Genomic DNA, 13,026 nt, shown 5'->3' with positions numbered 1-13,026 from the left:
ATTTTGTAAAACTTTGATTTATCTTACCATTATATAATTTATTTTAAAACTTAAATATATAAATTTTTTAATATTGTTCATGATACACTAGTTACATACAATACTTTCTTTTCAATTTTACTCGAAGTTAATTGTAAAATTTTATGTGAAATACCTTTGTAATAATTTATTTAAGTTTTTGTACTTAATATTAATTCAAAAATTATTATTATCTTCTTATTGTTGGTTATGAAAAAAAAAATTAAAATTCTAATCAATAAATGTCCCGATTTAGTTTCCTAACCCCGCCGCTACACACGAATACCATAATTTAAGGCCATTTTTTTAATTAGCACTGTAAATATTATAAATTTCATAAGAAAAATAAATCAATCATAAATTGTCGTTTCCATATAAATCCATGGGGAAATATCAAATTAGTGATTAATTTTATGAATATTAATAATTAAAATTATGAATTTTTTTCATAAATATGTAATTAATTTTTTAAAAAAAGTCCACTGACGTTCATTGTGTATAATAACATAATTGGTCCATTAAAGGCTTACTTTTCTCTACCATAGCTAAATGAAAATCTGAAAATTAATAATGTATGTTTTGTTTTAGATCATAAATTTGAGTAGAGATTTGGAAATTAAATAATAAAATATATGACTAAAATGTAAATAAAATATAAGTTAAATTTTTTTTCTTTATTTCTCTTCTTTTTTTAAAAAAAAAAATCTCTATTTAAATTTATGATCTAAATACAATAATAATTTTTTCAAAAAAGAAATACAATGATAATAAAATTTTACAAGTAAAACATAATAACTCGTTTTTGATATATAGTTAAAAGTAAAAATTAACTCACTAAATATGTCTATTTTTCATTAACGGAACGATCTATGTAAACAATCCACACGGTACATTGGGGTGTTTAATAACTTTTCAGCAAGAAGAGCAAACGTGGTTAGGGTTCCCAAAGTTATTAAATATACAGTTGGAATGGTTTTGTTTGACGTGTCATCTTTTAAATGTCCTAGAATTTAAATCCTTTTTGTGCTTATAAATAGCAGCACGGGTTTGAGCTAGGGAAAGCACAAGAAAACAAGGAACAAGTAAAAGCGATTATTAAGAGAGAAGTGAAGACAAGAGAACAGAGAGATAGAGAGAATGGAATCCGTAGGTGTCAAATCAGTCATCACCGATAAATACCTGCGGCCCATGAAAGATGCACGTCTCTCAGCCAACGGAAGGGGTAACCCACAAATGTACCTTGAGAAGGCACGTACTGGAAATGATATGTACCACATAAAAAGTCGTGAAACCAACAAATACTGGCAAGTGAAATCGGCGGGTGACCTATGGATTACGGCTGATGCTGATGTAATTAACGAAGACCAAAGAAGTTTGGCATGTACTATGTTCCATGTCAACTGCTTCGCTACTTCTGCTACTGATCCTGTTGGTAAAACAGCCCGACTTCGCCACGGCAATCTCCAACGCTATGCATGTGCTTTCAAGGATGGCGACGATTACTACTTACGCGCAGTATCTGACAGCACAGACAATGACTCCAAGGATGTCTTTGTCTGTGAAAAATTCTAATAAACCACCACCGCCAATTTATTGGTGGGTAGATGTTTGTGGGTAACATCTCTGCAAACCCTCACGAGACTTCACTCGTCCTCTACGGATAACTTAGGGGTTTAAAGGCTTGTTGCACATGCTAAGTGCAATCGCATTTCCTTGCCTGCGAAAATGGCTGCTTCTTCTTCTTCTTCTCCTTTTCTTTCTTTTTATGTGTGTTTCGTGTTTTGCTTTTATTAGTTTTCATTTTCCAGTGCAATAATGTTGTGAAATATTGCCTACTAAGATTATCTTGGCAGGCACCATAATAAAATAATTTGTGTTTCCCTTACTTTTTTTCGGACCTTTTGCATGTTGTTGTTGTTGGGGTGTTCCTTATTTATAAAAATAAACTATGGTTATGATTTTTCAAAATTAATTATCAATTTTTTAAAACCTAATTTATAAAATTATTGAATCAGTATGATTTTTTACATCAATTATGAGCTATATATAATAGCTTACAAAATGAATAGATTAAAGCATCAGTCGATCGAGCGTACAAGGCCCAAATTGAATATAAATTAAATTAGGAGGAAATTTTTGTGGTTTACATGAAGGACTATATGATAATCTTTGTATTAAATTAATGTTGCACACAAGCATATATGTATATATATATATATATATCAAAGAAAAATAATATCCACACCCTCCTTTTCACGTCTCACTCTCATTTTTCTTTTCAGTTTTGTTCATATTACCCCCTCACAAGGGGAGTGTAATATGAGTGACTAAAAGGAATGTGTGATTATTATTTTTCATTTAAAAACATAACATATCATCTCAAGAAAATAGGTGTCACCGACTGGGCTAATTGGTCAAGCTTAACCAAGCTCGTTGAGACATTAATCAGGCCTAAAAAGTAAAATATTAGAATGGACAAGCCATGCAGTAGACCCAAGTTATTGCAAAAATATGCACCAAATATTGGGGCCAAGTAAAGTCGAATAGCCCATGCTTGAAAGTATAATCATTCAACGAGTAATGTAAATAAGAACTACAATATAGTTAGATCAATGAAAAACAAAATTTATCCAGTGGTTGCTCTAAAAATTTTTAGTTAGGGTAGTTATTAAGAAATTTAAACTCTACCAACTATATATAAAAAAATAAATAAATAAATAATCATATATCAAAAGGATTCATTTCTATAAAATCGATCGAGTCAACATAACTTTGCTTAAAAGAATTTATTAAACTGAAGTTTTGTACTTTTAATCAATTTTTAAACTAGACGATTTTAAAACTTAAAAATAATAATAAAACTCAAATAAATAAATAGAGTCCAATGGATAGCTAGTGGACGAATAAAAAGCATGCACATGAACCCAACATGAACAACGATAAGGTGTCTCAATTGTGCGTTGCATTTGAACCCCAAAGCGATTCATCGTCTCCTATTGAGTTGATTGGTTTGTTTTTCATCTTTTTTACTCAACTTATTTGGCTCAAGACCCAACAAGACTGAGGCCCACCATCATCAATGGCCCAAGTCAAAGACCATCTATAAAAAGATCAAGGTATGCACCCAAATCCTAAACTCTCCAATACTACAATTATTCGATTATTTTGATTTTTTCATTGATCATGATATATACACAAGAATTTATAAGATGAATAAATTAGAATAAAATTGATTGCCAATATGTGAGCCCAAACTGAACATACAATAAATTACAAGAAAAAAATTGAGGTTTACGTTATGATTATATGACAATTTATTAAAGTAATGCTATACAATATATATATATATATATATATATATGTGTGTTTGTTTGTTTGTGTGTGAATAAAAAAAATAAAATAATATTCACATCCTCTTTTTAACCTCTCATACAATTTCTTTTACAATTTTGCTCTATACAATAGACATAAATTATCACATGAGTTTGAAATACTACACGGTCATGTCGCCCGTCCAATAATATTTTGTAATGTGAGAGGCAAGTAGGCAAGGTATGAAAATATCATTTCTTATTAAAATAATATTATTTCAAGAAAAAAAAGTGTCACGGGTCAGGATTGGATCAGATTTAACCAAGCTCACTAACCGTTACTCAAGTCTAAAAACATTTGAGTGGACAAGCCCATGTAGGGCCAAGCCCCTGCCGAAACATATTCAAACACTTGGTCCGAGAAAAGGTTAGACGGCAGGACAGGTCCGAGAAAAGCCTAAAAAGGTAAGGCTTGATATGAAAAAAAAAAAATATATATATATATATATATATATAGGATTTGAAAATATATATATATAGGATTTAATTTGTTATCAAGGTTAAATTCTGCAGTTTTTTATGTAATTTTCTCCAAAAGAATTGTATATTCCTAACATAATTGTTCTTAATTGACAATTTTTAAATCAATAAAAAAGACTCGTGGTTAACTATCTCATAATTTTTTTAAAATTCAAATATTATTTTGAATTAAAATTATTTTAATATGATGCCTAAATTTTTTTAACAAATAAACTTTATTTTATATTAATTTATAAATTTTATTGAACAATATATGATGTAACATTTTTTGGGGGTGATATAATAATTTAGGCATTCGACCCATAAATTCAAATTTAAATTTTGTTTGGCCAACGGTCTGGACGCTTAAATACTCTATTCATAAGGACAAACTTAGTTAAAATAATCAAAATAGCCATGTATATATATATATATATATTGTACACAGTCTCTCTCCCAATAAACCATTTCTACACATATATAATAAAAATTTTCAATAAATAGAAGGAAAAAAAAATCAACAGATAGAAAACAAATTTCAACAAATAGTTGTTAATAAAAATTAAAAGGATAAAATTAGAAACAAAATGTCCTTAAAAATCACTCACCCCCCTCTTAAGTGAGAATGATAATAATTTAATAATAAATAATCCTTTTATGTTATTATAGTCATATATTTCATTAATATCAAACGTAATCATAAAAATTATAAAAGATAATAAAAATTTGGTATTTCTTAAGAGCACATGAATAACATAATTTCATGCCATTTTTTAATTAGCACAGCAAGTATTACAAATTTCATACTACAAATAAATCAATCATAAATTGTTGTTTCCATATAAATTCATAGGGAAATATCAAATTTGTGATTAATTTTATAAATATTAATAATTAAAATTATATTTTTTTATGAATATATAATTATTTTTAAAAAAATCCACTGGGGTTCATTGTGTATAAATTTCGTTTATATAGCATAATTGGTCTATTAAAGGATTATTTTTCTCCATGGAGCAACAAAATGCACTTTTGGTGATTATTTTTGGTGACAAAAAAAAATTAGTCGCCAAAAGTTGTTGAATTAGCGACCAAAAATAATATTAGTCGGCAAAAGTCAAATATTTAGCTACTAATTTTTTTTGTCAAGGAATATTGATTATTGGCGACAAAAAAAAAATTAGTCGCTAAAAATATCACAATTGGCGACTAAAAAAAATTTTAGTAGCCGAATGAAAAAAAAAATTAATATTTGACAACCAAAAATTTGATCGCCAAAAGTATATTTTCAACGACAAAAAAATAATTTAGTAGCGGTATAGTTAGTTTTAGCTACTAAAATTGTTTAGTAGTCAAATAAAAAGAAAAAATATATTTTTATTTTTGGCGACCGAAAATTTGGTCGCCAAAAGTTTATTTTCAGCAACAAAAGATTATTTTAGTCGCCAAAAAAATTAAAATATTTGGAGGGAATTTCAAATTATAGAGGGATTAAAAAATAATTAGCGACTAAATTTTGGTCGCCAATTGTTATTAATATTCGACTACTTCAGTCCTCTCCCATTTCACTCTCTCAGAATCCCGCTTCTCTCTCTCTCTCTCAGTCCATCGCAGGCGACCCTCCTACCGGCCACCGTCCACCACTGTCGCACACGAGCACCCACCTCCTCACCCGCGACGGTACAACCCACCTCCCCACCAACGACGGTACAACCCACCGTCCACCTCTGTGTATATGTGATTTTTTCAAAAATTAATTTCGTATATATATGTATGTATGTGGGTGTAGATCTTCCAGGGTTCTGTTTTGATGTGGAGAAGAACAGGTACTTCCCTATCAAAGGCCCAATTCCGGGTTCTTCTCGCAATTCTTCGTCTGCTTCGACTTCATATTCTTCTATCCTAGTCCAATCTGGTAATTTCATTAATTACCCACTTTCATACTTGTATTTTTTAACTTGATCATGATACCAATTTGCCCATATATATATATATATGTCTGTTTTGTGATAGACTGTTAAAAAATAGCAAAAGTTCAAATTTTTCCTCTTCAATTGCTAGCTAAATAGCTCAACAAAGTCGGTCAGAATCATTATTTTTTTCTTGCCTTCAAAGTGTTTGATAAAATGTCCCTAGGCTTCTCAAAATTCTAAGCCACAAGCCTAATTTGTTGTATGTGAAATTGTAGAGCCAGTGGTTTTTATGAAACTGAAATGAGTGATTTTGGAATTGTTTGGACTGTTCTATCACCCAACAATTACCTGAAAGAAAATATAGAAAAGGTTTATTGGTAATAGAACTATCAGCTAAGTGGAAGCTTTGAATGGTCTGCACACGAGAGAGAGAGAGAGAGAGAGAGAGAGAGAAAAGCATAAAGGGAAATCCAATACGCAGAAGAAACCAAGGGTGTGATTTTTATTGCATGGAGTGAAGAGCTTGTGATTTTTATATTCCTCATCTTCCAACATTCTTCTACTTTATCTGGCTTTCTTGCAACTGTAGCAATCTATGATCAGCTTTGGTTGGCTCGTTGGCTTTCATTCTATCACTCAAGCCATGCAAAACCCATCTATTTATTTTTACTTTCCTTAAATTATTCAGGCTGGTAGCCTTATATTGGTCCAGCTCAACTTAGGTTCAACTCCAGAGTTTGGTTCTACTCCTAATTGCTTACCTTGCAGTACGGTGCTCAGCCTCTCATTTCCAAACGCTTCGTCAGGTATTTTTCCATTCTTCATCTATCTCTTCTATGCTTTTTTTTTTTTCGATTTTGTGAATCAAAGACAGAGACAGTTTGATTAATTCAATGAGGTTTATAGCTCATTCATTTGGATTTTGGTTTACTTACTACGAAATCATTCATTCCTGGTTGGTTATAATTAGAACAAGTTTGAGCTGAAATTCTAAAATCATGATGTGAATAATCTCTGCCTAATTGAATTGTAACCCTTATCTATTATTACAAACTGCACTAAATTACATCACTACGGAAACTACCTAACTACTTACTGCTTGTCAACCAACCACTCATGTGCTGCCACCTCATCAAAGCTATTTTTGCTGCTCTTCTATTAGATGAGCCAACTCCACTTCAACTAAATTGAGCTGATTGCTAGTGGTTGAACTTGTCATTGATCTGCTAGTCCTGTTGGGGTTGGTGTAAACAACTCTGAATCTGAATTTGTTGTCCAACCTTTTTCTTCAGCAATGATACATGGAACACTAGATCGATACGGGAGTGGAGTGGCTAGGTAAATCAAGTTTATAGGCAGCTTGCCCTATTTTCTGTATTACTTGGAATGGTCCATGGTACTAGGAAGCCAATTTAGTATCCCTTTTCTAAGCAATGTATGGGCTAGATCGATGGATCATCCCTGCAGCATCCAGCAACTCTGTCAATTGCTTTTGCAATTCAACCAAATCCAACAAACACAACCTTAAAATGCTACTCAACATCTTATAGGAAGTTTTCCAACTCTTTGGCACTTCAAGTTCCACTGAAGGCTTTAGGTTTCAGGACTTTCACTTTGTGAGAGACATCACCGCCATTGAAATTCCCACCAACGACTTTCTTAACAAGAGACAATTTGTCTGAATTATGCAATTTAAGGCATCTGAAATGGCAATCATATCTCCCATCACTTCTGTGAATCGGTTTGTTGTCTAAGTCTATACGGGCAAAAACCCATTAGCCACATCATCCAACTGATCTATCAAAGAGTGACTTATCAGGGGGAATCCCTCTCAAATTTTCCACTCGAGTTACTCATTCCTGAACGGCTTCTAGCGCAACACTACCACCAACCATTGCAGAGCACAACCTAACTCTAATGCCAACTATCACAGGGTTAATTTTTGAACTGATTTTTCTATCTTTGATGGCACTATGTTTGATACATAATTTCAGTCAATTTTGTATGCGCACTTAGTCATAGTAAAATTTCAAAGTAAGGCAAATAACACAACAATTTACTGATGAATCCTGACTTTATATATTATACACCAAGTAGTTACAAGGAATCCAAGGCAATCTATTACAACACTTGATAATGTAGAATTCTTTGGCACTCCCTATATGTAGGTTACAAATTACAATCAGTTATTGGATGTTGTAATTGTCCATGTGCAGATTGCCACATGTTCTTGTAGTTGACCCAACTGCCTAAGTTTAGTTGACCCAACTACCTAAGTTGAGCTGGACCAATGTAAGGCTACCAGCATGTAATTGTTTCATTCTATCACTCAAGCCATGCAAAACCCAAAATATATAGACTAATACAATTTTAGAATTTTAAGCTTTGTTTTAAAATTTTTAGATGATGTAAAAATTGATATGGTATAAAATTGGGATACTACCTGACTTCCATGAAAACTTATATTCATTTATACTCATTCATGTAATTGGAGTGCTAGGGAATTTAAACTGTTTTCTTCTCTTAGCTTTTGGTTTGAATGCTTGTTGCTGGATATTATAATTTTCGCATTTGTTTTGTCATTTTGTCTATCTGAGGGTGTATTAGTATGCAACAATTTATTTGACACTGGTTTTGTGAAATTTGCTCATTATGTGGGGTTTTGTGTTGTTTTGGGATAATGTGAGTTTTTATGTAGTGTTGATCTATTATGCATATAGTAGGTGTCTCTCTTTGTCCATTTGAATGTAAAGATTGGATCTGTAAGAGTTGAGTTTTAATAACTAGGGCCTAGCATTCACTTTGCCAACATGCAGGAATGTTGATCTCTCCACTATGTATCTAAACCTCGCAAGAAAAACTTGTTTTTGCAAAGTTTATACAAATATGACAAATGGTAACAACAGCGGGAAGCATGCTTTTCATAGTAACATTGAAGATAAGGATATTGTTGAAGCTCTAGAAAATGAGGTTTAATATTGGACAGACTTTTCAAAAATTCACTATTATCCGTAGAGTCTATACAAATATAATCAGTGTGTTTGGTTTGAGTTTTTTGAATTAAGTTTTTTGAAAATTGAATTTTTTGATTTTCGTGTTTTTTTGTTTTTAGTGAATATTTTTAAAATTGTAAATATTTTTTTTATTTTTTTAGATGCACCTTACTTAGATGTATCTAAAAAGTAAAAAATTTGTAAAAAAATATTTTTAAAAATTAATAAATACATAAAAATACAAAAAAAAATGTACTGAATTCTCGTATTTTTTTTTGTATTTTTGGTATTTAGTGAATTTTTAAAAGGTTTTTTTCAATTTTTTTTTACTTTTTAGGTATATTTATGGTAGGTATGTCTAAAAATTAAAAAAAAATGCTCAAAATATTTAAAAAATTCAGTAAAAACAAAAAAATACAAAAAATAAGAAAGTAGAATTTTCTTAAAAGTGTTTTTGAAAAGTGGTAACCAAGTTCATATGATTGTATGGAATTATTATTTTAGATTGGAACATACTTAGTTTGTATAGAATTTGACATAGTTATTCATTTTTGGATGGTTGGAAGTGAAATGGATGCAAATTGCGAAATGATTGATAATGTATGTATTGTTTTGTTTATATACATGGTATTGGTTGCACAAAATACATACAGGTTAAGGATAAATTAAAAAAAATAATAATATCATGTTTTTGGCCATTAAATAATTGGTAGCCAAAAAGGTAATAAATATTTTTAGTGACTAAATAGTTAGTAGCTAACAAAAAAATAAAATGAATAAAAAAACTTTTGACGACTAAAATTTTAATAGCCAAATAAAAAAATAGACTTTATGTGACTAAATTTTTAGTAGCTAAAAAAAATTACACTTTAGGCTACTAAACATTTAGTAGCTAAAAAAAATAAGATGAATAAAAAAATCTTTTTGGCTACTAAATAAATTGGTCGTAGAAAATAAATTTAGTTTTGGCGACTAAATGTTTTAGTTGCTGAGAATGTGATATAATTTTCTTTTGAAAGCTTTGGGTGACTAAAAGATTGGTCGCCAGTTTAGCCTACCAACGACTAAAGTTTTTTTTTCGCCAATACCTTTACTTTTGGCGACTATTTGTTTAGTCGCCAATTTAGGACTTTCGGCGACTAAAATTTTTTTAGTCGCCAATACCTTCGCCAACCATCTTTCCTCAACCAAGTTGGCGATCAAACTATTTAGTCGGGAAAATCATTTGGCGACTAAAAATTTAGTCGCCAAAAGTACAATTTCTTGTGACCACCATAGCTAAATGAAAATTGAAAAATTATTAGATATTTTTAAAATATCACATGTGTAAACATCTTTATTAATTACAATTTGTTAATTGTCAAACATTAATTGTCGTACCTAGTAGGTTATTAAGGCCCTTTAGCTTATTCATAGTGCTATGCACATCAATTAGTATACACACTAGTATACTAATTATTATTATAATATCATTAATGACCTTATTTATTATATAAATTACAAATATTCAAAAATTTTAAAATTATGTTATATCATCTATTAATACACTAATATGTAGACTAACTAGTGCATATAGTGTTATTCTTAGCCTAAACAAGACAATTATTTAAAGAGAAAACTCAAGAGAGATTAAACAGGACAATTATTTAAAGAGAAATCTCAAGAGAGAATTACTCTCCAGTGGGAGCTATTTTGGGAAGACAAAAAAAAAAAAAAAAAAAAAAAAAAAAAAAAAAAAAAAAGAAGAAAAAGAAAAAGAGTTAACTTTTGACTTATTTTTAAAAAGTCAAAAAACGAGCTTATTTGTGCAAAAAATCATTTGACAAGTTGAAAATAAATTAACTTTTAAAATTACAAAAATATCCTTTTGTATATGAATGAATTATGTCATTTTTTTTTTTAATTTTTCTAATCCGTCTCACAAAGACAAATCTTAAAAGTTAAAAAAAAATAATAACAAACAAAATAAATTTAAGAAAAAATTACTATTTTTTACTTATTTTTGTCTCTTTTGTACTTTTTTATGGAACTTTTAATTTTTATTTTTTTTTTATAAATAATCCAGTTCGTCTTCTTGAGTAGGATCTCAAAACCTATTTTTAAAAATTCACTAAAAACAAAAATAAACCAATAAAAAAGTATAAATAAAAAAAAATTTAAAAATCTAAACACCCACTCAGGACTCATTTAGAAATTGATTTTTTAATAAATTTTAACCTTAAAAAAAACATATAAAAAATATAAAAAAATAATTTAACAATTTGTAACTCAAGTTGTACTGAGATCTATCCAGCCCTGAATTGTAACTTGAGGTTGTCTGTCCAAGTCCGACCCAAGTTAAATATGAATAGTACAAATTGCTTGAATTCTAAATAAATTTTGGCTTTTTTTTTTAGCTACATTATTAAATTATTAAGATTTGAGTCTATTTACATTTTTTTTATTATATAGAAAATCATTAATACCATCAAAACAAATAATTTATATAATGTAAGAGAGATGTTGCTATAATCTTTACAATTTGTAAGTAAAAATAAAAAAAAAAATGTAAGATTTTATATTATTTGTATATATAATATATATTCAATATAATTTAATAATCTAAATAACTTTAATATTATATAATGCCTAATAATTTATATATATTTAATATTTTTATATATCTATATATGTATAATTCAGGTTTTAGGTTGTTCGGGTTGTTTGACTTCTTTGTCCAAGCTCATCTAAATTTAATTCAAACTTATGAATTTTTGTCCAAGCCCGTATCAAATTTAAAAATATCTTGTCAAAGTCTTAAAAAAATTTAGGCTAAATTTAGATTGCTCAGGTTGAGTCCATCCAAATTGCACCCTAGCCAACAGCACCACCATTTTTCCCCTTATAAATAAAAGCACATGTTTGAGTTAGGGGAAGCACAAGAAAGAAGGAACAAGTAAAAGTGATTATTGAGAGAGAGAATGGCATTGGCAGGTGGTGATAAAATGTTCTTCAAATCAGCCATCACCAATAAATACGTGCGGCGCATAGAAGAATATCAACCGCTGAATGGATATCTCTCATCCGACAGAGCGAATTGCAAGAACCAGATCGTGGAGTTCAGATTGGAGCAGGCATGTACTGGGAGTGGAATGTACCACATAAAATATGTTGGCTCCAACAAATACTTGCAAGTGAAATCGGCTGAAAACGCCAACACTTCATGGATTACTGCTGATGCTGATGCAAGAAACAAAGACCAAGACAGTTTGGCATGTACTTTGTTCGACATCGATTGCTTCGCTACTGGTCCTACTACAATAATCCAACTTCGCCACCGCTATCTCAAACGCTATGCATGCCTTTACAAGGTTAACGACACATACCCCTACTGTTTATGCGCATTATCTGAAAACACAAACAACGACTCCAAGGATGTCTTTGTCTATTCGGAATCCAAATAAATTGAATTAAGATCCTCTCCTTAAGCTCTCTTCATCCTTCCCTAGGGGTAACAGTTTAGATGCACCCAAACAGATTCAACGGTAGATTAACTCAGAGTTGCAAGCCGCATAAATAGAGGTGATTATTCAATATTTCCGGAGTATGGACACGTGGTGCTCCATAAGGTTTTGACTGGTAGAAAGGGGTAGGGGCCCACGATTTATCTTGGAAATAGGGGAACAACATGGGGTTAAGTAATTGGTGATTGACTTGAAGTATAACCACATACTGTTTCGGAATTATTGAATAATTTCCCCATAAATGGTTTGTTAGTAAGCCTGCCACATAGACAAAATACCACACAGAGCTTGAAGCTCCCTAACTGATGTTAATGTTCAACTCAAACAAATTAAAAACCAAACCAAACCAAACCAAAACCAAGCCTTAAGTTCCATCAAATGGGGTTGGTTACATGAATCATTTTTCTCCACGCGACTTTATCAAAGGGTCATTTTGTTAGTCAAATTAAGTATGTCCATATCTCTATTTACAATGCTAGACAATGTTAATATAAGTCTACCTAGTCCCTAACACTTTCATCTATCGTCATTGCATCGCATCTTTTCACTACTACCTCTATTGGTCTCCATTGGTCTCCGTTGAATATAAACAAACCATCTCAATCAATTTTCTCTCAACTTATCTTCTATCGGGGCTACTCCTACCCATTCCCGAATACACTTATTCTTAATTCTGTCTTGTCTTGTCTTGTCTTGTCTTGTCTTGTCTTGTCACACATCCACCTTAGCATCATCATCTCAGCCAAACTTATCTTATTTACATGTTGTT

The 13,026-nt window shown here is 30.6% G+C and overlaps 2 protein-coding genes and 1 long non-coding RNA gene across 7 annotated transcripts; all 3 read left to right on the top strand.

The window, feature by feature from the left end:
• The first annotated feature begins 1,155 nt into the window (after positions 1–1,155).
• Positions 1,156–1,590, top strand: LOC114312277 (uncharacterized). The gene has a single exon (XM_028258494.1). The coding sequence runs from the start codon at positions 1,156–1,158 to the stop codon at positions 1,588–1,590; it is 435 nt and encodes a 144-aa protein (XP_028114295.1).
• A 3,801-nt stretch (positions 1,591–5,391) lies between these two features.
• On the top strand, positions 5,392–8,818 carry LOC145804773 (uncharacterized). Of its 5 annotated transcripts, none has more exons than XR_014347160.1 (4): positions 5,392–5,555; positions 5,638–5,763; positions 6,474–6,567; positions 8,578–8,818. It is a non-coding gene; the product is annotated as an uncharacterized LOC145804773 (long non-coding RNA). The 5 variants fall into 5 exon arrangements; XR_014347159.1 differs by having other exon boundaries at positions 5,394–5,555; positions 6,484–6,567; XR_014347157.1 differs by having other exon boundaries at positions 5,392–5,763.
• A 2,896-nt stretch (positions 8,819–11,714) lies between these two features.
• On the top strand, positions 11,715–12,197 carry LOC114312278 (uncharacterized). The gene has a single exon (XM_028258495.2). It carries the CDS (start codon positions 11,715–11,717, stop codon positions 12,195–12,197), a length of 483 nt encoding a protein of 160 aa, XP_028114296.2.
• The last annotated feature ends 829 nt before the right edge of the window (positions 12,198–13,026 follow it).

Source organism: Camellia sinensis, chromosome 12 (genome assembly GCF_055761805.1).
Source record: "Camellia sinensis isolate YWXY chromosome 12, ASM5576180v1, whole genome shotgun sequence".
In the NCBI taxonomy this organism is placed as follows: domain Eukaryota; kingdom Viridiplantae; phylum Streptophyta; class Magnoliopsida; order Ericales; family Theaceae; genus Camellia; species Camellia sinensis.
The sequence above is the reverse complement of the archived record's forward strand: the minus strand, read 5'-3'. Positions and strand labels throughout refer to the sequence as shown.

What these genes read in the sequence shown, in the direction of transcription:
- LOC114312278 (XM_028258495.2), top strand. Translation starts at nt 11,715, where the DNA reads ATGGCATTGGCAGGTGGTGATAAAATGTTCTTCAAATCAGCCATCACC.
- LOC114312277 (XM_028258494.1), top strand. Translation starts at nt 1,156, where the DNA reads ATGGAATCCGTAGGTGTCAAATCAGTCATCACCGATAAATACCTGCGG.